The sequence below is a fragment of the Falco punctatus genome (genome assembly GCF_963210335.1).
Source record: "Falco punctatus genome assembly, chromosome: 4".
Lineage (NCBI taxonomy): Eukaryota > Metazoa > Chordata > Aves > Falconiformes > Falconidae > Falco > Falco punctatus.
The window spans coordinates 43,077,336-43,103,095 of NC_137583.1; the positions used below are offsets into that span (position 1 = coordinate 43,077,336).

The 25,760-nt window shown below is 42.5% G+C and overlaps 1 protein-coding gene across 1 annotated transcript; it reads right to left on the minus strand.

Moving 5' to 3' along the window:
- Positions 1 to 1,064: 1,064 nt before the first annotated feature.
- Positions 1,065 to 21,869, minus strand: EMP2 (epithelial membrane protein 2). The gene is made up of 5 exons (XM_080386786.1): positions 21,574 to 21,869; positions 5,765 to 5,876; positions 3,503 to 3,596; positions 1,996 to 2,142; positions 1,065 to 1,404 (listed from the first exon to the last, which is right to left on the minus strand). The coding sequence occupies exons 2-5, from the start codon at positions 5,840 to 5,842 to the stop codon at positions 1,220 to 1,222; spliced, it is 504 nt and encodes a 167-aa protein (XP_080242912.1). The 5' UTR covers positions 5,843 to 5,876; positions 21,574 to 21,869; the 3' UTR covers positions 1,065 to 1,219.
- Positions 21,870 to 25,760: the final 3,891 nt, after the last annotated feature.

Consider the following 25,760-nt stretch of genomic DNA (forward strand, 5'->3'; position numbering starts at 1 on the left):
CCATTTCATTCGTTCTCCACACTGACCTCCCAGCTCCGACACCAGCATCAGGCAAAGCCAGTAGTGGCTGAGCAGTTAAGCCTGGTATTACAGTACAGTCTTATCTCACAAAATTATTGAAAAATAAAAATCACCAAGTCATTTTGTCCCCAAAAAAATATCCCGGAATTCGTAAGCACAGTGACTACACTCTGATTTATTTAGTAGGAGTGTTTGTTCAAGTGAAATCCACAAAGGAATTTAGAATGAATTTTTTAAAGGGCAATTTCCTAGTGGGCAGTCTCGGGGAATGCTTTTGTAAATGATGTATTAACCATGAAATCACGGTATAATAAAAGCCCTGTGTAATAAGCATGTTGAGTTTGGCTGTAAAAAACAAAATTTGGCATTGCTTGATCACTAATTTGCTTAGGAATTTGCAGATGTAGGCAAAGTAATGCTTTCCACCACCACCCCTTTTCTTCCTCCCAGAAAGACTATGCACAATGCAAAAATAAAGGGATATAGGACTTGCGTGGGATATTTCTTACTGCTCAGACTGTTCTGGTCCCACGTTGTGCAGTGGATTTGCTGGTAAATTCTCCTGCCAAAGGCTCTGTATGCTTAAATTAAATGTGAAAGGAATCAAGAGAATCACTTGCTGGAGTACAAAAAGGAGTTGTTTACTCTTGCAAAGCAAGTGGCTTTAATAAAAGCTTGATGACATGTACTGCACATTATGAAGAGCAGGACACCAGCCCTCTGCCAAAACAGGCACACCAAGTGCAGCTTTGGCTTTTACAATTGTTTGCTTTTTCACTGTGATCTGGGCCTCATTTTTCACTCCCCCATATTTAAACCCGTTCCAAAGGGATACATCTGGTCCAGGAATATAGTTAGCATACTGCTTACAAACTGATTTGCATGGGCTTTATTTGTAATCTGCTAGAGGCCAGGAACAAACTGTTAATGTCTAGTAAAGGGAAAACCATTTATGATGATGAAATATGTAAAAGAAACATCTTGGCTCTGTCCTGCTCAGACCCCTGACCTGTAGGTGCCAGGCATTCCATTAAACCTGCCGGATTTATTTTTTTTTGATTCTGTTTCATATCAAGAACACAGTACATTTTTAGAGAAACAATACCTTTACTACAAAACCATGTAAATGATTATGTACAAAATGGTTACTGGAATTTGGTTTTGTACTGTAGGGAAAGAAATAACTAGCTGCTGACATTTATTTACGCTTCCTTAATACTAGGTACATAACACCACTGATCAGAGTAAAGGCAAATGCAATCCAGGCTAAGACGAAGGAATAGCCATACTGGCCTTTAGAAACTTCAGTGCTATATTGATTGTTCTTGTGCAGCTCTTCATGCCTATCTGTGTAAATGGAAGCTGCAATCATAACACACAGACCTGGAGGAGGAAGAAAATAGTAAAGTTTAGCATCTCAAAGTATTATCAATGTACATTGCAACTATTCACTGTCTCTCTTGTGTCAGCTGCTTTCACCAATGTCCTTTTTTCTGCAGACACTCATTTTCCATCCTCAGAGTAACCCGGCAGCGTTTCAGGACACATTTTCACTTTCTTTGGAATGGACTAAATCTGAAGTGCTGCTGTTTATTTATGTCATTTGCAGCGAACACAAAATAATTCTGCACACCTGGACAGTTTTAAAGACTAACAAAAAGTTAAGGGAATACTGTTACTGCCTGTAACAATTACAGAGTTATTTAATCTGTTCAAGAAGTTCAGAATCTCAGAATCTTTCCCTTTAAAGTTTAAATGACTTTATTCTGAGCAGTGATGTCATCCATGTTTTAACTGCCTAAATAGTACAGAATAGAGAAGTTCACTGTTTAAACAAATACGAAGGATAAGCTCTGGCCTCAAGAGCCCTACAAATTTCTCATGCAGCTCATTCTTTTGGAAACGTTTTTCCCCTTCCCTTTCATACTTTAATGTAAACAACATTAAAGTCACAAGTGTTGAAAAATCACTCACATGACAGGAGCTGGATAATAGAGGTTAGCACAAATCTTTCTCCTTGCTTTAGACGGAAGAGTTGAAGAATGAAAACCAGAAATGCCACACAACAGAAAATAGTAGATAGGATCATGGTGGCCTGAACAGCCTGAATTGATTGATATTCTGCAAAAACAAAAACAGCCTTGATTAAAAATATGGTTTCTCTCTTTGCCTACTCCTGCAGAGGGGCAGAGCTATGTTATGTAAAGCAGGAGTTCAGCGGATACAGCAAACCAGCTGTGCGTGCATTGCCTAGGGTGGTTCTCCTGTGCTTCCTTGGCGTTAATACCGCCCATGGTTTAAGGATTTTTACAAGCTTTTCATAAAACTGAATAAAAATACTGAAGAAACTATTTCTCCCACACCACATCCTCTGCTACCATGAACGTACTAAGAGCACAGTGAAACTGCCAGGTGTCCCAAACGGCTTACAAAGCAGACCCGAGCCTCTCACCAGACCTGAGACAGCTCTGTCCAGGAAGATGTAACCAGACAGGATATCCACACTCGGCACAGAAGATTCCTTTGATTCAGGTTTTGCACCCTGTCAAATACTTCCCTATAACTAGGAGCTAAAGTTTCCAATTAAATTTGTAACTACATCTAGTTGCTCTGTGTAACTTTGCTGCAATGACACAGACAAGCTAAGCCACACAGGTAAGCTCCTTAGGGCACCTCTCCTCTAGCGTAGCTACACTGCAGATAGTCGGTCTGTGAGCAGCAGACACACCTGAGCTACTTATAATCTAGCTCGTTTGGGTACCTAATTTCAAGGAATGCATAGTAATACAGACATCAAATGCAAATTCATTAAACTCGTGTTAGCTTAGATATGCCTGTGCGTAATGGATCATCTCACTGCAGCACTGAAATGCCCTAAAACAACCTGATGCTTGGAAAGCAAAGTCACTTTGTGGGTACGTGGCTCTTCAAGTCATCTACCTCTTTAATATACACAAAGATAGAAAGTGTAGAAATAAAGTAAATGTAACATTTTGGAATTTTTTTATTTTTTGTAAAGCAGGAGTTTGGGCTGTGCTTTATATTAAGTCCTCTTGTATTCTGACTTTCTTCCACTTTCCCCCCTATTCTACACAGCCAGTATTTTTAGGTTCTTCTTTGAAAGTAAAAGTTAAATTCTGAGGCAAATCCTACCACTTTAGCCACACTTTTGGATAACTTCACTGGTTTTACCAGATCTGGTTTTTTAAGAATTCTTTATCACTCATTATTAGTTTGTGTTTACTCTCTTGCACTGGGTTTTCAAGTGCACTTGACAGTTTCCTCTGTCTTTCTCTAACAGAAACTGTTGGAAGAGTTTGCTTTTCCAAATGAAAAGCCAGTATTAAAGTTGCCAGAAGTCCTGAGCAGTTGCAGCATGCAGATTTTTGAACAAATGTATTATTGCCCCTGCAAATTTCATAGCAATTTCACCAGATCTCCTGCTAAAGGAACCGAGACATGGGCACAGAGAGACACTCACCCTGGAATTGGTCAGTAATAGCCACACAGGTGCTAGTATTCATGTCACAGATTCTCCAGACATCTGTAGAAAAATTATCTCCTACCCACCAGGCCTGTGAAATAAAAGTAAAGGGCTCTTACAGGGAGAAAAAAACCAAACCACAACAAAAAACACCCACAAAGCTCCTTTGTACCAGTGTATCCTGATCAGACGCATCAGCTGGAACAAATTTCTGTTCATTTTTGATACTTAACTCTCAAACTACATGTGAGATCTAATGGAATTTTGGAATGAAGGGTGTATCATTCATTATTCACCTATCACTTTCATTTTAGACCTGTGTAAAGTAGAAAAGGGAATAGATGGCAATCTTGAACACCCCAAAGCACAAGGGATTTTCCACTGTTTGGGCAGAAATTTTGGATAGTCAGTAATTACTCACTCCTTAAGATACCTAGACGAGATCTGCTTTGTTCATCCAGACCCTGCTTAGGATGCACAACTCTTTAAAGGCACAGCATTTTTAAATTTGCTGGAAATAGCAGGGTATACATCTATGAAACAGAAACCCTCTATAAATTTTCTGGTTCCTGACACTGAATTTAATCAATCCCAACTTAATGTAGCTGTGCTGTCAATGTGCAAATGCAGTATGTACTCTGTGGCATCTGACTGGAAGTGGCTAGCGACAACTTAAGAACTTTCTGTGGTATTTCTATTTTGATGTTTTAACATTTAACACAAAATGGAACTAAATGTTTGAACAGATTTTTACATTAGCCTGGGAAATGCCAAGCACTCCACATAAGTGGCATTTCCTCAGGAAACCTATTCCCATTCTGATAGCTACCCAGGCCCTTGTTTTGACTAGAGTTGGAAAAATAAGACTTTTAAATATGATTCCTAATAGTATCTGCTGTTTAAATAGGCATTCCAGAAACCTCACAGCTTACCGCGCAGCTCTGAAAACAATACTGCAGTAAAAACTATAAAATATTTTAATAGACGTAAGTGTATTAGTAAGTGTTCTAAGAAAAAGCATTACTTTCTTTGCATGCCACTCATTTGCATTTTGCAGTCCAGGTTCGGTATACTATTTTTCAGCTCTGAGCACTATTTATTTTCATGACTATAAAAAGCCTCTGAAGAAGATAAAATCTAATAGAAAGTGCTTACACAGTTTAAGTTCATAATTGTTTAAAGGTAACTAATGACACAAAGCAGAATGCATGGGGGTTTATTTCTATAATTTTTTTTTGTATGTAGCAGAACTGAACTAAGAATAAGTTGCTTTGTCCACTGACCTAGCTTTCTAAATATTCAAAAGAACAGGGTAAGACAACCTGCTTCAGTGCTCAATTAATAACCTCCTTCGACAGAACAAATCAACCAGCTGACTGAAAGATAACATCTGCGTTTGTACAATTTTGCAATAAAAAGTTATGGGTAATGTATCATTTCAGTTGGAACACAGTCTTGGAAAAGACTATGGGATTCACACCAGCTTCACTGAGTACAGTAAAGTATTTTCAGCAGACAATTCTTTTAGCCCTAAAAGCCTGCACGTACACTGAAACTCTAAGAGACAGAAAGACTCCCAGTGCACCGCTAAGAGTACCAATCATGACAGTGGACTTTTTGGAAAGAGGAAAAATCATTTAAGGGCTAGGTGTAAATCTGGGAGGTAAATTCTTTCTGGTCACAAAAACGAAAAGGAAATTTGAAAAGAGTGTAACATAAATTATTTTAAAACTTTGTGCTGAAACCGCTTCACCCAAATGGAAACTAAAAAATTCATGGTGTCTCTTTCATGATTTAAGTGAGCATCTTGGACAACCATTCCTGAGGCAAAGCATACCTTGACTGAAATTACCCCCATGCATCAGTCACGAGCTATTTGGCTTCATACATTCACCACAAAGAGACAACAGATTCCCCCCACCCTTTCCCTCATATCTAGCTGAACCAAGTATACCTCTACATACTCCCTGGCCAAGTACCTCACAGGGGAGATTAGCTGCACAACATGGGCTTATAACATGATGTCATACAAATGCATGGCATGTACTTGTATAGTCTTAATCCATGTGTACCAGCAGCATACCTATTCAAGCAAGGCATTTGTGATACAAAAAGGTATAAGGAGACCAGGATGCCTAACAAAGTTCAGTGTTTTTAATGAGCAAGTTGAAGACAACTAGGAGAAGAATACTTCCATTTTTATGAAGCAAAGAAAAAAAAATGTGTGTTTGAGAGAGAAAGAGAAGAAATTATACTTACATTGTCAATAGTTGAGATGAACAGCAGTGCTGCCGAGGTTATGTGAAACACAATAATGAAAGCCAGAAGAATCAACATCCTTGATCTGTGGAGGCTTTAGTTTGAGATAAATCTGTTAAAAATAAGAGCATATATGAACTGTCTTTAAAAGCTGTCAACAGATCAACCTGTCATTACTCTATTTCACTGTGGCTGTGAGTAGTCAAGGTCAGCGTGAGTGCATTTCACAGCGCGGTGCTGGGAGTTAGGAACACTATATGCAGTTTGAGTCCACAGCAGGCATTCTTTCTCCAGAGATAAAAGATTTCACCTAATCAGACTTCACATCAGCATAATAGCTTTCTGTTTGTTGTATGTGATACGTAACTAGCATCACTGCTTTTAAAATGAATCACAGCTTGAAATGCAGCCAAGAGGCATATTTTGCAACCTGCCAGTAGGATGGTTGCAGTGAGTAAACACACAGGAAAGTTTCTTTCTGTGTGCCTCTCCAGCAAGGATATAAAACTCCTTCTTGTTTACTTTTAGAGAAGTAGTTTTCAAATTACAGCCTCATTTGCATGTGATGCTGGAATTTCCACTGGCTATAGCAAGGTCTTGTTTCAACCATTCTTTCAAAGTAGGAAGAAATGCAGATTCCAAAACGGAGCTTGTAGAACAAAATGAAGTGCACCAAGAACTACCTCTGAGATTCAGTAACAGCTATGTTGTACCTTAGGTTTCATATAGGTTGTCCTTTGTTCATTGAGTTACAAGTTTTATCCATTGATGAATGACTTTGGGCTACCATTTTCTCCAATATATTGCTCTGACTGGTAGGGCTGAATAAACCCATTAGTCATGTAAGAATCCAGTTAGTTACTTCATGTCAGTTAATACTCTCTCTAGTCTACCTATCATCTTCATACCCTACCTAACCTATTTATTACCATTTCACATCTCAAATGAAAAAGAAAAAAATCTTATTTACAGAGGAAACACAAAGTTTATTTGAACTGAAATCCCCAGGAAATCTGTGGGCATATAACAAATAGGTTAGGGAAAACTACTGTTACTAATACACAGAAATGCACAGTTGTTGGGTATATCTATTACCTTTTTCTTCTTGTTGTGTAAAAGTGCTTGCCAATTAATATGCTATATTCTATACGAAATCTGCAGTCTTGCAGGTATTTTCTTTGCATATCACGTCCACCATTCTGTAGCATTTTCTGCATGTTATCGCTTATCAGTACATTAATGCATGTTTCTCCACTTCTGCTTTGAACACAATCTCTTATGCCAAATGATCCCATTCACATAACGGAGCAAACATCCAGAGAAAAAGGCAGTTAGGATTTTCTTTAAGACTTCTGTGATTTTTTTCATGTCTAACCCTCTCTCCCCTGCTGCCGTTTACCAGAACTACAAGCCACATGGAGAACTGAAACAGATAAAAGGACTACTTTAACAGCATTTTAAAGCAGCTCCACTGGCACTCTCATCAAGCCAAAATACAACTGCTCTGCACAACTGGGACAAAAAGGTAACAGAAAGCATATAAACACACTGAATAGAGACCAGAAGTTCCAGACTGATTCTTTGCATCTACACCACAGTATAGTGTTTCACTGCGGTACAGCGCTACAACAAACATGAAGCCAAACAGTATTAGTGTTTTTGAGAAATAAAAATTAATTGGATAACCTTATATCTGTATCTAATTGGGATGACTGTATGGGAAAGCTAAGTCAAATCCTGAAAGAAGGTCAGCAGCTAGTCAAGTTTTCACTCCTTCCCGTCTTCTCAGTTAAACTTTGCCTTCTCAGCCACAACAAAGAAGTGGTAATTTCCTCCAAAGAGACGATTCTGCTGTATGACTCAAGATCCTCTGCATCTACTTCTGCTTCTAGAAATGTCATTCATGGCTCTGTATCGAGTCTTCTTGAATGAAAGGAAGGAAGAAGGAAAAGAAGATATTTTGTGGTTTTGTATAATGCCACATCAAAATATTTTCATTGTGAAATGTACCAGTCTTCACACAGCACTCTTGTCTTGTGGTTGGGTTTTATTCTGAGTTTCATGTGTTGCACCGATGGTATCTAAGCAGACAATAATGCAACAGTCATCTGCCATATAAGGAGAATCAAATTGTACTCAGTATTATTTTAAAAATAACAATGCAATTTCATCTTATTACATGAAGCATCATACAATAAGAGACAGAAAAATGTAGCCTAATTAAAACCAGTCTTGCAAAATCATGCCATTGCCAGCACAGAAAAATCCACTTAATCTTCAGTCACGTGAATGTTTTTGTTTTACTGCTTTCAGCCATAAACAGAAGCATTTCAAACAGGATGGAGAAACATGTATGGGTGGTGAGAAGACTTCTTATGTTTTACCCAAATAAAGCCAAGATGGAATGAAAGAGTTGGGGGTTTTTTGTCTTTACAAAAAAAAAAAAAAAAAAAAAAAAGGACAGTAAGAACAGTCTGATGTTTCTGTTCTGAAGAACCTTCGTAACAGCCATTTTTAGATACTCCTCCTGACTCGCTGGCAATGGCTCCCTTCGTGAGCTGCTACAACTTCTGTGCACGCAGTGCTACAACTATACGCAGACCAGGGAATTAAATACGCTGGGGGGAAAGGAAGGAGACAGACCAGTTCCAAGTAATAATACCAGATAAAGACAACAAGAGCTTGTTACTCAATCTGTCATGCCTGAGCGGGAATCCCAGAAGCGCACAGAAAGATTTGTGGGCTTCAGTCAGTCCTAGCAACTTTCTCTTTCCATGGAGTCCAGGCAGGAGTGTCTCTGGTTCGTCGCAGCCTGTGCCAGGAGTAACAAGGGGAGGAGAGGCTCCCAGCTAAACTGTGCCCAGGAGGAACAGAGCAGCTCCCTTCTTCTAAGATGCAGCCAGCAATGAAGCAGCAGCTCCTACAGCATCTGCATCCATCTCAAGGCAGAACTTCTGGACTTCATCTCTCAGGGGGGACTATTAGCAATCAGTCCTCCTCCACTCCAGACAATGCTGGAATCTAAGGGTCTATTTTGGAGACTCAAGATCCTTCCACTCTCTCAGCTGGAAGCTCTTCCTTCCCCAATCCGCTGAGAACAGCCTGTCTGGGTACCTCTCCTAGCAGCAGGCAGCACCTTTCCTCTCTCTATAAGCAAGGGAAGGACACAGTTACGTTTTCACACGGAGAATTTCTGAGAACACTGCATTAACATTCAGAATTCTGACTTTAATAATTCATGACTAACCAAACACTTTGGTAACATCCTATTCTGCACACTAGCTGCAGTCTTCTTTGTTTCTTATTCACCATTAACTGTTTCTCAGGGCTCTCTTCAGGTTCTTTTAGCAACAGCTGAAACCCTTGCAGAAACATGTCAAACCAAGACTGCCACCTGGCAGTGGCTTTTGCCTCGCTCTTTTGAAATGGAGGGCACCTGCAAGAACAAATAAGGTAGCACTACTGTTTAACCAGGCTGAACTAATTCTGCTCCCCAGAACAGCCAGCAATTTGGCTTAGATTACAATTTTACCACCTCTTACATTCAATTTTTGCAGCCATAAGAAAATATTGCTTAAAAGGCGTTTTTAATAAAAACAGAAAATAGACTTTTACCTCTCATAAATTTGGGAATCTAGTATTTTGTACTGTTGCATAGAACAAGAATCTGCAAACAACTACATTAAGAAGATGCACAGGAATGATCAGACTCTTCCAAGTACAACTTTGGTATCAGTGTGTGATGTGATAGGGGATTCTGTAGTATTTTTTCCCATAGCTGTTTTGCAGCTTTGGAAGCACTGCCCTGTTATCAGTGCTAATACGCGCTGCTATGAAAAGGTTTCGTGCTCTTACAGGAGTCTTGCTCTTTAAGTGAAGCATTACTCAACTCTTCTGTTTTAGTTTCTTGATTATAGGCAAGAATATTTGTATGGATCAAAAAAAGCTTCCTGGGCAGAGTAATTTTTTACTTTCTATCATTTGCAGTAGTATGTACTAAGCTCTTAAGTCAAGGTGTTTCTGATGTTTAAGTACACTGCCTTTAGGCATGGAGGAAGACTGGGATGATGCAACAGATACTGTTCAACATTTCCCAAAGTGGTTTGAATTCTTTTAATAAGTTTTTTGCGCACACACGAAAAGCTTTTTGGACACACTATAGTTGTCTTTTAATAGAGATGATGGAGCCACTCTTCTCAGAAGTACAAGATGAAAAGACTAGAGGCAACAGTCACAAGTTGCAACAAGGAATATTCCAATTGTGAAAAATGTATTAATTATACTCAATGAGCATGATTAAGTACTGGAGCAGGGCCCAAGAGGCTGTGGGATCTCCATTCTTGGATATCTTCATAACTTGACTGGAACAAGGTCCAGAGCATCCTGAGCTAGCTCCCTGCTTGGAGCAGGGGTCTGGACTACAGACCTCCAGAGGCCCCTTCCAGCTCTGCTCTCTTGTCAATCTGTAGCTACTTCAGGCGCTCCCTGTACTGATCTCCAGCAAAGCTCTGACAAAGGAGAACACAAAATCTGACCTTGCTCATCACATGTGACAGTAAAAACAGATTTTGGAGTTATAGTCTTCAGTTGAAAGCCTCAGCATTTAATACCACTTTAAAAAGTAAGTCATAAGGCAGAAATGTACAGGTACAGCCGAGCTAGAAGCGCAGACTGCCACTGAATCCAGAAAGAGTAGGTTATGAGAATCCTGCTGAACACATCCAGATTTGCTCTGGTAATAAGGTTTCCTACAAATGCTGTTAAGTTGCAGGATAGTTACACAAAACACATTGAAAACAGAAGGAAAGTTATATTAACAACAAAGGTTTTTTCCATTAGTGCAGAAGAACTCTTTCTCAGTAATACTCCAGTGCTACCTTACTTTGCCCAGGGATGATAAATGCAGCAGTCATGCCTATCTTTAAACTTTTCAGTAATGCAGACTATTGGAAGCAGTTTTGTTATGAGAGCCTGATGTGCTTTACAAGAGGTGGCTAAGACGGGCCTCTGCTATAATCTAGACATGCAAAGGCAAGTATATTTTTACAAGATAAAACAGTACGACAATCACAGAACTGCACAGCAAAAAACGTATCCAGTGCAGGGTTCCCAGAATCTCTGTATTGTAGTAAGCAAACACATTACAAAACTGTATTGCCTCCCAATGTCAAATTCCACACACATATCCCCCCATCCCCACGCAAAAAGAAAAAAAAAAGCCTCAGTTTATCTTTAAGATAAAGTTTATCTTTAATGTCCAACAGTACAAACATGCCTATTTGATTTTTTTTCTGTTTAGTACACCGAGCAAGCAAAAAGGAAAACTGTCTTTGACAGGTCTTAGCAGAAGGGTTATCACTCTTTCCAGTCCAGATCTTATTCCCGCAACCCGTGCTTCCATTTCTTTCCATGCAGTTAAACGCTGCTGCCAGGCTATTTTTCATGTTTGTGCATACTTGACTTTTGCAACCAGAGAAACGATGTACATAGTACAGCATGTTTACCCTGTGCTTATTTGCATTGAGAAGGCTAAAGTTTATCCTACAACATTGTCTGCTGCCCTCACTTCCTAAGATCAAGTCAGTTTTTTCTATCATCTTCATCTGAGTACCTGTACAAAGAAAATCTCAACACAGACAATTCTGGTTTACACTCCTAGAAACATGGCCAAAACACTGCAGAACAGCTCCTGCTCTGTACAGACCAAGGCTGGAGATGTGCAGACTGCTCAACACCCACACTCAGTGTCCTGTAAAGACACACCCAAAAGAAGGGGTAGAGGATCTTGCTAAACAAGTTACCGTACCTGCAGCTTTCTGCACCAAGATTTTTTCATTGCAACTAGAACAGCAGGTCTTTGGGCCATCAACAAGCACTCGATTCAGCTGGACTTTCTTGAAGTCACTGGTGTAAAACTGAATCAAAGCAAGCCTTCTTAATTATCAATTCTTCTGCCCTTTGGTGCTATAATTAAGTCAGTGTATGTAAAATTAGAAGAAAAAGCTTGTATACTGGTGGCATGAGAAGTCTGACATCTTGTGATGCATCATCAGATGTTTGGATTTACATGATAATAACTTCATTTTGCTCAGTGTTCTTGTGCCACATCTCGTGGTGTCTCATGACAGAGAACTCAGCAGTTGGCTCATGTTTTGCCTGTACCATTGTCTCTAACTTGCATAAAATCCCCTGGTTTATAAGGACCTGAGTGACACTGTTCACTTTTTTTTTTCCCCTTCTTTTTTTTTTTTTTGTTTTTTAACCTCCTCTGTTTCTCTTGTGTGATTCTCAGAACTGGAACCAAAAGTGAATTAAGTTCAGACAGCAGAGTTTCTCCCAAACTAGCAAAAGCTTTGAGGGTTTCAACAATCCTCTAATACCTAAATATCAACCAACATAAAGGACAAGAAAATCAGGAAATTTAACACCAAGAGAATAATTATACCAGTTGAAACAACTTACTCCAATTTCATTATTTCTTCTGCCTGATTTAATTTAACAGTTGGGAACACCAACATTACAAGATATAATTTACTGAGTGATATTCCTTAAAATGAGGCAGGTAATATCCAAACTCTCATACTTTCTTTCTACACTTTGTCCTTCCAGCGTTCTCCAAGCTGACTTGTGTCTGTGGTATCTGCACGTTAATCTATCATTTGAGTAATTTCCATTGGATCATCTGTCTGTCATTTTTTGTTGCTGCAGGGTTAACCTGGCCACATGCCCGAGCTGCCGGGCTGGCCTCATGCACATGCCCAGCACAGCAGCCCATCCTCACTGTCCTCAGTGTTTCTGCACATCCCTGTGTGTTGCTGCGCACATTCCCCAGCTGGGACACATTTGGATCCTTTCCATGTCAGGTACAGAAGAATCCTTCTATCATGCAAGAAGTCTGGAAAAGATAAATATATCCTTGTACCTTTCTTTCTTATTTTTTCCTGTGTCATCAATGCATATCGAAAAAGAAAAGAAAATACAACTAAAGCAATCTAGTTCTATTTTAAATGATGACTTGGGAGCCTTACTTTCCTAAACTAGCCTTTAAACATTTCATAGGACAGGAGAGCTAATCTTGAAGCTAACACTGCATGTAGGTTTATAAACAACACACAAAGGTTTTGCTGCCAGTAATTCCTGAAAAACCTACTGAAAGTTCTCTGGTGCATGAAGTGAGGTACTCACAGGTGTACAAACTACACAGATAATGGGTTTTCTCTTTTATTAAAGTCTTATTGATAAGTGTAATTCAGTAATTAAAACTACAGGTCTACCAACAGATGTGGAAGTCCGTATTTGTGCTCACATACTCTGTTTTCAGGGGATCAAATACATTGTAGAACTGGACCCCACCTGACATATTCTTCACAGTCAGGCATAGATTCAAATGCTGACCTCGTTCCATGCTCAGATACTACAGAGCTAACAGTGAATACAGAAATGATATGTCCTCTTTCAGTCAGTGATCTCTTTAGCCAGCTAGCAAACCTCCAAGAAGTGCTGGCTGGCTCTGACTAGACCTCTATAATATTGAGTGGGAACCCAGGAGGGAAGCGCAAAATAAGAGTAAGTTTATGCAGCAGGTGGGCGCCCACCCAGTTTTTTCCTGGTATGAAGCTAAGCATGAAGAACAATGTACGCTCGTCAAGAAATAAGATTTCAGGCTCGTGCTTGACACCGGACTTGGAATCAAGAGGGCTAAGTGTTTAAGTGTCCTGTCAGACGCCATCAGCTCTTTGGCTTACGAGCAACTGGTTAATTGAGAACACATACAAGCTCATAGCTTTTTGTGCTACCTATTTTACGTGGAAGGAAAAGAGCTTGTCACTTACACTTACAGCTGCTTTTCAAAGTCCTTCACCACAAACCAAGGAAATCAGAAGGAAATGAAACAATGTTCCCTGCACACAATTACTGTAAGGAAGGGGGGGGGGGGGGGGGAATCAATACAGCAAAAAAGTAATTCCCAGTATTTTCTAGAGCTCTATTCAAATTACGTTTATGCTTTCTTAACTCTATGGCAGAAAATGAAAGTAGGCTCATTCTGCCAGATCTCAGTTTGTTGGTGCCCTTGCAGCAGGCTGTTAAGGCCCAGCAACCTCCAGCACAATTAAAGCGGTCAGCTTGTTGTATGTTGACAGTGAAATACAGGGGCTTGGAGACAAACTGGCAAGCTATGGTATGACCTAGCTTTTACCCAACTTCTTCCAGAAAACCTTGCCTTGCATCCAAAGCCCTGAGGTCTGCTTGTTGTGTGCACCAAGATTAATATAAGTGTGTACCCATAGCTTAATAAAGCCTTTTGTTACTATGGCAGCTAGGTGTTTGTCCATCCCATTGCTACTCTGTGGGCCTGCCCGAACAACAGTAAACTTACAGTGAATAAGCTCATGTTCTTGGCCTACCTACCACTTTTGTGTGAGGGGATCCTAAAGCACCCTTTCAGCTTTTTCTGAATCTATTTCATAAACACTAAATCTTAGCTCCTCCTCAGAAACCCTGTTTATCAAAAGCAGAACAGACCCTGCTTACAGGTTAGGCTGGCAGATCTTCCCTAGACTTCCTCCGTTCCTTCTCACTGTCCTCCTCACCAGATCTATGCTATTAAACCAGAACTCCAAAGTCAGGGAAATTATAACCCTGCTATCCCATACATATGTTTCCAAACAGAAACAAGAAAAAAAACTGCAGCAAAAATGCAAAGTGCTAGCTTTGAGTACTGAAACCCAAAGAAGCTGATGTTTGTAATTTCTTAGGAATGCTTTTAATAAAGTTTTGACCTAAGGATGCCAGCATTGCTGCCACTTTTGTAACTCTGTCAGTCATTTATTTGCAAACAAGCTCTGACTGGGTTTAGACTTGCCCTACCACTCCTTTCACTATGGCCCTACTGTGTGCCCTGCAGAGGGAAGTCACTCTGACACGGAGCCCTTGTGGGCAGGCTGAGCAGAAGAAAGCAGGCAGGACCTTTGGGAAAACACAAGCTTAATGCCCTGTCACAGGCTGGGGAAGTGGCACTTACAGGGAAATGAGCCTTGTGACATCTTACCTGAAAATCTTAAAAAAGTCTCAAGCTTGAAAGATTCAAGACAGACATATTCAAATACTCTAGCAAAACCTGGAAGAGAAATGTTAACACCCACTATATGCTGAGAAGACAATTTAGCAGGTACAGAAGCCAGCGACATACACCAACAGACCCTTGACTACAGGCATCTTTGAGTAATAGTCTTTAAGCCTTCACCTTTTCAAAACTGCTCTTCAGAGGGTTTTGGGTGCTCAACAGAAAGACATTTCGCTAGCAGCACAAACCAGCATCTTCCTCAGAAGTGTATCTTTTATATATTCTTCTTAATCTCAAAAGCACTTTTTCTTGTAACTGCACTTTTACATTAGGTAATCGTCATCTCAGATTTAACCTGTTTATGTCTGCTTCTAAATCCCAGCACAACCCACAGAAGTGTAAGGTAGGCTGCCTTATTACTAAGTAATACCTGAAATGGTTACAGTTCACCTCTAATTTCCATCATGGTCCTTGCTTGTCCCCTCCACCATCTGCTTGTCCACCTTCAGTTTTATGCTGAGAGTCACTTGCCTTTGGAAAAATGCTGTCAAAAACTGGTCTTTAATGAAAGATACCCCATGCAGCAATCTGTTCAAGGCATCAGTTCTCAAAGGGCACATAATTGTTTGAGAACACCCAGCAGTAATTTGAAAGAAGGAACTACTTGTATACTGTATTTTCTGGTTTCTTGCAACATATTCTCTCAGCTTTCACGTTACAAAATGTTTGTAACTTGAAGTATGTATGGGTAGAGCTTAATCATATGCTTAGAAGTTGAAAAAAAGCACAGATCATTTCAGGCCTTCAATGCATCCTCTGTGCACCAGGTACCACTTCACTATAAACAAAGCTGTGGTACACATTAAAACCTTAACAATCAAGCTGGTCTAAAAGTATCAAAAGCTTGTTTTCCTAAGCTAAACAAGACCAGAACTTCTTGTTCTGACTTTTTCATTTTCAACGACAAACTTGGGATATACTTGCTTGCAGGTCAAGGCAAACACACGGAAGGAAAAATAAATTGTTTAACCTAAAGATGAAAATAAATGGCTATAAATCAGGTGTGAGCACATTTAGGATGGAGATTATAATTCTTAGAGCTGTCAGGTTCTGGAACAACCTTAAAATCACCTCGCCACAGGAAAAAAAAGACCCACCTCCACAAAAAGGGATTATGTGACCTAGCAATTGTGCTAGCAGGGCAGACTTGGTGACTTGAGAGGTTCCTCCAGTTCTGCACTCCTGCAAAAGCTATCCCAGCAGTTTCTCTGAGGTCTCTGTACATTTTGTAACATGCCTCTGCATAACACCCATGCCCTTGGCATTCTGCTGAATTCTCTCTCCTGTCTTTCAGAGACTTGAGGCAATGCTGGGAGCCATGCCGACTGTTAATCTGTACAGTGCAGTATTACAAGCGGCAACCATGGGACTGGCGACACACATCCAGCTTCAAGGGAGGACTCATTTCTCAGATGGGCAGTAAAGCTACAAAGAGTGAGCAAGGCCTGTCCCTCTTCTCTGAGGGTGACCCAAGGGCCACCATTGCCTCCCAACACTTGAGCAGTGCTGGGGAACCACAGAGCTCTCTGCAGCCTGCTGGCACAGCCCTGCCTCTGGCTCGGGCTATCAGACAGCAGTTCATGGAGCCGGGACAATGGTATGGGGGTGTACTGATCAGCTATTCAAGCTATGAGAAGCCTCCTGGGAACCTGCTTCTGAAGCAAATAACTGAACTGAGGTGTGGCCTGGCCTCACCCCTGCTCACTCATTGTGTGGCCACATCTCGGTGTCAAGGTTGTCCCTGTTCAATACCTTGGCAGGGCAGGGAGGGACAGACAAGTATAACACCAGACCCTTTCATCAGGTTGACAGATTAAATGTGTTCTCGGTCTGATCCAATGAAAAGAAGGAGAGAAAAAAAAAAGTAGACCTGCAGCATTAAAACAGTTCTGAGAGCAAATCTCAGACCCTGAGCTCTACTGACTACAGATTGCTGCTTAACCAGAGATTATTCGAGATACAACTAAACAGCTTGAGTGATTTATGTTGTTCCACCTAATTAACCAACAAACAAAGGCAGAAAAAGTCTGTCTTTCCAGATTCAAAGCAATGCATTTAATTCAGTAGAAATGAAAGCTGATATTGTTTTAACTTTGGCAGATGCTTTATGGAAATTGCTAGCAGTTAAATGTGTTACATTCACTGCTGTAAAATTTTCAGACTGCTTCTTTTGATTTGGCTTTGACTAGCTCTGTATTGAAAAATTTTGGGTTTAGTTATTTCAGAGTTTACACATCATCTATCACGAGCTTGAAAATACATCTCTTTTGACAGTACAACAGTTGGCTATAAAATAAAGAGTGAACTCTTCCATGACTACTACTATTTTGTTTCACAGCAATACTGTAGCATGTGATTGGATTTAATACTCAGCCTACCTTCAGAATGTAATATTTACATTCTAATTTGTAATTGGTGCAATTAAAGTATAATTAAAGGTTGCCATGTGAACTCTACTGGTTCAGGTAGAAGGATTTCTAATACTCGTTTCATTGCACAGTTGAGCACACTAGTTGCACTGCTCTTCTACACTCTGGCTGCTCTACGGAAACAGAGCCCAGTCACCTCCTGCTACTACCTGCGTCAACTTTGCTCTACCCTGCGGCTCCACCTCAAGCAGGCTGGCCGCCCAGATAGCGCTTGGGTCACTGCAGAGCCCCATCTCTCTGTGCAAGCCACAATGACAGGTAAAGGCCCTGTCAAGCATGCTGGCATGTGACAAATGGGCAGGCTCAGCCAGTTATCTTCAATCTGCATTAGATTCTCCTTGAAGACTCTAGACTTTGGGTTGTTTCTGCGTTTGAATTAAGCAGCTGGTTCGTTGCCTCTATGGATTGAGAACTGTCAGCCTTAGAGATCTGATGAGTCTGCAGCCTGACTGCAGAGACCACCATCAGCACACACATCTCAGCACAGATGCCTGGGTGCTCTGGAAGGTCACTTTCTCCCTGGAAGAAGGCCATAACTTTGATGTATTTCAGGACACTTAACACCTGCATTAAACACCTGAGGGAGTGTTCCTACTGCCCACCTCGGCTCTTTGTGGCCTGTGCAATTCCAAACACAGTGTAGTGTTTAACATCAGTGAAGTAAACCATAAACATATATCCTATAGCCATCTCTAAGGGGTGTTTGAGTCAGTCCACTTTCTGCTCCACCTACAGACTCCTGTGAACACCTCTACACAGCCAGAGGGTTGTATTTTAAGGTCACACCCAAATTATGAGGCTTCACCTGGCATGCACATACCACCATTAAACCTGCCCATGAAACTTCATAGGAAAAATAAAAAGGTGTAATTACATTTTCCCCATTCAGTGAAGAAATAATAATTCCTTTGATGGATGAATTCAGGCCATCAGGCTTTCTCTTCAATCCCACCCAGTAAGATCTATTTTCTAAAAATTGAGATGCTTATCTTCCCAGTAAAGTCATGAGCATCACCTGACATATTGAGTTACATTTTACAAAATTATCTTCTTTCTAAAACAGTAAAGCTTTCAACAAAAATAGTGAAGAACTGAGACCCCACCGCAAAGATCACTGGTTTGCTTTGAGCATCCAAAAAACCCCAAAACCAAACCCTAATAAATGCTGAACAGTGCCATGAATGGAATTCCTCAGTGCTGTGCTTGTTTCCCCTGCTTTCCCTCTGAGACCAATCTGATTTCAATAAAAGCTGTGCATTCCTTTCTACTTTCAAATTTGGCTGTGCTGAAGCATCTCATGGATTTTAGTTCCTGTATAACAGAGTGCCTCATTCTGCCGGGTCTTCTTCCAACAGGAACATGGCAGTAGGACCTGTATGTCTTCTGCCAGAAAGCAGTACAGAAGATCTTGTCCCCAGCAGCCTACTTATCTCTTTAATTAAACACATTCTTGTACTGATTTAGGTGGTGGTGTCATGTCTTACACGATGCTCAAGACACAAATAGAACATGAAGTTTAAGTGGAAAACCAAACTATACACAAACCACTGAGGTGAAAAGGGCCGAGTCTCTTTGTGCGTCCATCCATCTCATTTTTAAATGGACAGGCAAACAGCATTATGAAAGGAGACAGAATACAACTAATAAATATATTTAGCAGAAGTGAAGGAAGGTCTTGCTTCTCTAAATATCCGTATGGGACTCATCACTACAACATCCTTATAATCACTGTAGGAACACCAAACCCAAGATGGGAAACAACCTTGAGACAAGACAAAAAAGAAAAGCCATGACAATGGAAGTAAGATACAAGGCAACTGTGAAGCGTCAATCAAGGGGTGAAGAGTGCATTAACTGAAAGCAGGCATAAGATGAAGGTAGAGATGTTAATATCTTCTCAGCAATGTCGGCCAGAAACAATATAGCATCTAAGAATTGAGACAGAACCTTTGTCTAAGAGAATGACGCTGCAGCAGCCTTAAGCCTTGACCTGCTCAGTCAGTTGAACAACTTCATTTATTAACAAGGTTTTAAATCTCTGTAAGCAAACAGAATATGCTGTCTTTCCTCACTGGCAGACCCACAGCATAATCAACACTGTTTGGGTGCTTATGACAGAATTCTTTCCAGAGACCACAAATAAAGAATACAACACCAGCAGTGTCTTGTCTACTGATAGTATGTTGTTTTTATTTTAAATTGTATTAATAGACCATTTTTCTTCCCAAATGAGCATACTAAGAAGCTGATCATGCCCTAAGAGTTTTCATGGAATTACTGCATTTCACGTTAAGTTACTGTTCATGGCTATGAGCAGAATAATTCCTGGTTTCCTGGCTGGGCAGACAGCTGACCTGGTAACATCTACATCAGCCATGCAGCTGACAATAAAATCTGTACAGATCTTTATTCAGCATGGAGAATTAATCTTCCCCCAGGTATCCCAACAGTCTCTTCTCCAACTTTATTCTACAAGTTCACAAAGGGATGCAGAGGATAGCAGAAGTTCTTTCTTTCAAAAACCTTGAAGCAAAGGTCAAGTCTTTACATCTTACACTGAAAAACCTCACATCAGGTTCTCGTGAATGTTTTCTATATACCTTTGTTTCCACTCCCACTTTGACTTTATAAGCTGTGGTAAGTACCTATATCGCAGCTGCATTCCTTAGCATGGCATTTAATTTGTCACACACTCTTACTAAAAAGTAGCCCAACTCTCCAGTAAACTGCTGTTCACGTTTCTCCCCTCACTGAAACTGATGTCCAGTACTCCCCCACTACCATCTGCATGAGCTCCTGCTGGTCTGTGTCTGTAGCCACCTGCCACCTCAGCCCTGGCAGTCCAGCCTCACAGCTCTTTTCCTAAACTACCCTACCCTGCCTGGATGGCAAAGCCTAAATCAACCTCAGAGAGTAGGTCTGGATGGAATAGTCATTACAATCTATTTTATCTGACACAAAAAAACATCTGCTCAGGCAGGCAAGAAGGCTTATTTTACATAGTTAACATACCAGCACTGTACGTACGGAGTCTGAAAGTAACTGAAGAGAAAGTGCTAGTTCTTTTTTTCATAGAAATTAGCTAACCGTAGCTGTTTACTTCCAAAGTTCCTCAAGAAAACTCCAAGAAAATCTAGTGTGTATTTTACACCTATTCAGTGGCTTTCTTCACAGCCCTGTACCAAGTCAGTAGATACTTCTAAGATGCTCAACTGCAATAGTTACTGATCATTTACATATTATTCCCATGTGTTGTGGGGGGGGGGGGGGTGGTGTGCAGGGGCAGGGAAGACCTTTCTGCACCATGTGAACAAGGCATTTCTGCCAAGAAATCAAAGGAGAGGCCAAACTGCAGGCTTCTTGGTGGCAGTGTTCTGTGAGCAGGAGCAAGCCCCGGGTATGCCTGCTGAGGAGTGCAGTGCACTATTCTTCCTAGAGATGTCCAAACAAGGAGCTGACCTCAAAAATTCAACACTCCGTATTACAGACAACCCATGGTACTGAAAGCTGCCTGTCTGGTAGCTGGCACGTAACCTCCCATGTATAAGTTGGTCATTACAGATAGAAAAAAACCCCAAAAAACAGCAGTGAGAAAGACAGACTGGCTTATTAAAACTGTAGTTTGACTCAAGTGGAAAAACGTTTAACGCTGGCAAAAACTTCGTAATGCAAAATCTGCACTGAATTATACATGAGTGTATTTTCCTTCCACTGGAGGGGGTAGTTGCCAAAAACAACCAAACGTTATTGTAGTACACCAAACTCCACTTAGTGTACATAAAAAAAACAAAAAAAAAAAAAACCAAAAAAAAAAAAAAAAAACCAGAGCTGTCCTGCGGAGACAGCGAACTTTCTGCTGGCTTGGCCCAGCCCTTCGGTCACTTGCGAGAGCCCGGTTTTCCCGCCCTGTCCCGGTGCCCGGCGCCCTGCGCGGGTCGCGCCGCCGGGGAGCGGGGCCGCGAACCGGGAGCGGGGCCGGGGAGCGGGGCCGGGGCCGGGGCTGGGGCAGCAGCCCACCCGGCTGGCGTCAGAGCGAGCCCGCCACCCCCGACAGGCTACCCGGCGCAGCGGCCGCCGACGTGCCGAAATAAAACTTGTTTCCTAGTAAACAAATACCTTGATTTTTACTGACACACACACGCGCACACACACACTTCTGGCGGCCTCTCCCCCCCGCCTGGCTCAGCCACCCGCGCCGGCGGCGGCGCCCCTGCCCCGCGCAGCCCCGCGCCCCCCGCCCGGCCCAGGCTACTCACGGGCGCGGCGCGGGGCCGGCGGGCAGCACTCCGCGCGGGCTGCGACCGTCTGGCGGCGGCGGCGGGTGCCTCCCGCCCGCCCTCCTGCAGCAGTGATGTCAGAAGCGAACTGGGTGTGGAAAGAAAATAATTTTCAACAGTGCCCCTCCGCCGCCTGCGCGGGCAGAGGTGTGCGTGTGAGCCTGTGTGTGTGTGCGGGGCGAGAGGGAGGGACGGGGCGAGCACGGCAGAAACTTTTCCCCGCCCGTTTCCACTCCGTGGCGGGCGGGCATCCAGCCGCGCCGCCGCCCGGGCCGGCCCTCCCCCGGGGCGCCCGGCCGCCGCCCCCCGCGGCCGGGGCCGCTCCCGTGAACGCTGCCCCGACGGCGGCCCCGGGGCGCAGCCCGCACGGGGTGCCACATGGCGGGCGCCCGTCCCGCTCCCCAGGCCGCCCTCGCCCTCCGTCTTGGCGGCGACTGAGGCGGGAGCGGGCCGGGCGCCGGCCCTTTCAGAGCAGGGACCGCTCCGTGCTGGCAGCGCAGCGTGTGAGGCGGCGCGGGGGCTCGTCCCGCCTCAGCGCGGCCGTCCCGAAGAGCCGCGCACGACGAGGCGCGGCGGTGCCCGGCCGCCCGCCCGGCCGCCTCCCGTCAGCGAGGGCAGCGACGGGGCGGGAGAGACGGCGCCCGGCCGACGGCAGGGCGAGGGCTTTCCTCGGGGAGGATGGCGGCGAGGCGCAGGGCGGAGCCCCCGCGGGAGCCGTCTGTGAGGAAGGGAGCCCCGCTTCCCAACGTGGCCGGGTGCGCCCTCCCCGGGCCGGCGGCGGAGCGCCGCGGGGACCCAGTCCGGCCCGGTGAGGCGGGAATGGGCGCCATTTCGAGGCACCGGCCCCGTCAGGGCGTTGCGTAACCCGTCCCGGCCGCCTCCCGCCCCTCAGCGCCAGCGCGGCGGGGGCCTGCGCGCACTCGGGCGGCAGCGAGCGCCGTGCGGGGGCAGAGCCGCCTTGGCGCGGCCGCCGAGACTCGGCTCCAGGGGCCTTTTCCTCAGGGGGAAGATCTTGTGTGCGGAGAGATGAGGAAATCTGTGCTCCTCAAGTCATCTCCAGGCAGCCCAGGTGAGCCCTAGGGTAGCTGCACCCACCTCACGAACCTCCTCCCCTCAGGAGCATTGCAAACCACCACCGCTAGCAAGGGTCAGTAGTAAGCTGTGGCCATTTTCAGCTTAGTTTTCACAAAATACATGACAAAGGAGGTAAAATAATGACCGTTGGACGATGCTGTTTACTCTAACTCGCAAGCAGAATGGAGACTAATTCAGCTTTTTGGCTGCCTGGTAGGTTTTCGTGTTGGTAGAGCCTCTTTGCTCACTGAGAAGGCCAAAGGTCTCGCCTGCTGTCCAGGTTTAGGTCTTACAACACGCAAAATTGGTGAGAAAAACTGGCCATGCTGCTGCGACTGTCAAGCTGCATGTTTTACATTTGTTTTCTTTTGTGTCTTACCTTCTGTTATACTTACACACAAGTTGCTGTTAACATTTGTTGTGGATGTTACCTAAAAATCAACTAGACCGTGACTCTGGATTCAGACCACACATGCAAGTTCATGGGCAGTGTTTCCCAATCCCAGAGATTACCTGTTCTGTAAGAACTGTAGTGAGCTCCAGCACCATCCCTATTCTTAAAGTCTTCAGACAAATAGCAACTATTATGTTGAGCAAAAACACTGTTGGTTACTACTCAAAAACTAGTAGCATGACCTTCTGAAGGACAGCATTACTGGACACGTACAGCTCTTAGGAATCTCACAGGCTGCTAAAAAGCAAAATTGTAGAAACACTGTGAAAGAGTTGCTTCACCAGTCTAAGCGTGACCAATTCCACCAAACACTACAGGCAATTCAACTGGAGAAAATGGCCTTTGGTGGCATGATAGTCCCTCTTACAGTGTCATTTTCACTCTGATAATTAGCTTAAGCTCTGTTACAACTACCAAACATCAAAAAACATCTTGTGTTCATGAATCATTTTGAAATCATATACAAGAATATCCAGTGCCATAAACAGTCCCCACTGTTCACTAAAACCTTAGGTTTCTATATGCTCATTCCAAGTTTCTGGCTAGGAGGGACTGGCAAAGACCTCTCCTAGCTGCTTCCTTTGTGCATCACCTATTTTATGGTAATTGCCTTGTGGTGAGACTAGAATAGGAAATCCAAGTAGCTCTAAGGGGAGATGCCCATCGCTTTGAGGCTGAAGGAGCAGAAATGAGAAGCTTGGGAATATCAGTGGAGGAGGCAGGTGTGCTTGTCAACTCCCAGGGATTTCGGGAAAGAGAGTGATTCGGGAAAGAGTTGGCTGAGCCAACCACTGTAAGCATAAGCAGCCTGACTTCCACTGGACTGAAGGGTAAGAGCTGAAGTCACTTAAAATATTCCCCTCATAGAGAGCTAAGTTTGCCAGTGGAATTGTGGTGTGAAAGGCAACACTTGATTTTTAAACAAAAGATGTTGTTGCTTACAATTGAAGTGACTAGAAAGAGGAAAATTGACTGTTCTACTTCATCATGTACTGCATTAAAGGCTCTGCTTGCTAGTAAGTGTATAATATTGTCCCTGTAAAAAAACATTTACTGGCAAAAATAGTCTCTTTTCTTCTCCATCAATTTCTTCTACTTGTGGTTTTAATTGTTGCATAGTTGTCATCCATCTTTTATGTTAGCTAGAAGCTAAGAATAAATATTTTTAAAGCAGTATCAACACACTGCCAGATGACTTCAGGCTTTTCCTGGAAATAAATTATCCAGGTTCTGCTTTTCAGACTTGTGTTGGACTGATGTGCTTTGAGTTAATTTTTTTTTTAATGCAGTGCCAAGTATCTGAAAGTGGTGTTGACCTTTTTCCTGCCTCCTGCTCTCCTCATTTGCATGAAGGATAATGGTATGAAGGAAAATGTGGCATATCTAAGTATCTTGAGAGATAAGCTATTTGAAAGCAAAGTTACTGACAGTGGAATTCATAGTAGGCAAATACAAGACAACCGTTCCATGACAGTTCATCCTAGACTGTATCATTGAAACCAGATGGAATGCATAAATGAACAGATGTATCTCTCCCACTTCCCACTATCAGCTGTTATACAGTGGACACAATTTTCCTGTATGTTTAAGGCATACAAACAAAATTATAACTACTTTTTTCCAGTAGTTAGAATTCCTTTTTATATATGAGGAGCTTTCAGAACAAGGTCTGAAAATGCAGGCTGAGCAGCCATCATGACCAAGAGAGACTGTACAACGGAAATCCAAGCTCAAATATTGATCTTACTGGCATGTGTGTGCATTGAATATTGAAAGTTCAATATAAAACAGCTTACAGACAATTTGCAGATATGTAAAATGGGACAGTGGTGTAAGTGTTGGTCTCATTAATTTGTAATTTAAGGAGTGCAATAATAAAATTGTTGGCATTTTTTTTACATTTACTGATTACATAGCTACAGTTTATGCCTTATCATGTAACCTGTCAAAATTAGCAAAGAAGTCAAATATTTACATAGCTAGAAGAGGCCAGGGCATGCTTTCTGCTGTGCAGTAAAAGGTTGTAAATAAAAACACAGGCTAACAAAATCTTTGGATTTATCTGAACAGGGATAGGAGGGAACCTGCAAGAAAGGGACCTCATGATTGCCAGTGACCGCGAGAACCCTTCAGACCAAGGGAGCTGCTGATCAGTAGGGTAATTGAGTAATTACTTGTCCAAATCTTAAATGACTTGTGATGGAAGTATCCCTGCCTAGGCAGGCTGTGATATAACCTCTCTCAAACTGGAAATACTATGTCAAAACTCCTCGTGAGAGGAACATAAGGCAACACCTTGTATAGGCATCCTTGTAACACCAATCTATTAGTTTGTCACAATGAAAACCAATATACCAATGAAAGACTTTTAGCACAATATCAAAACTGACACTTTTCTTCAAGAATCTGAGTAGAAATCCTTCAGATTATTGATTCAGAGTATACAATGCTACCAAACCCTTTTCACACTTCCTTTTTTTAAAAAAAAGTTACATTTACTGCCAATAGTCAGCTATGTAGACATAAGTAATACTGATGAGCTGTTGCTGAATGGTAGGAAGTTTCATCAATGAACGTGACTTCAAATGTAGACTTGTATGGCTGTGCTGTCATTTCTATTATTGAAGAAACTGTTCTT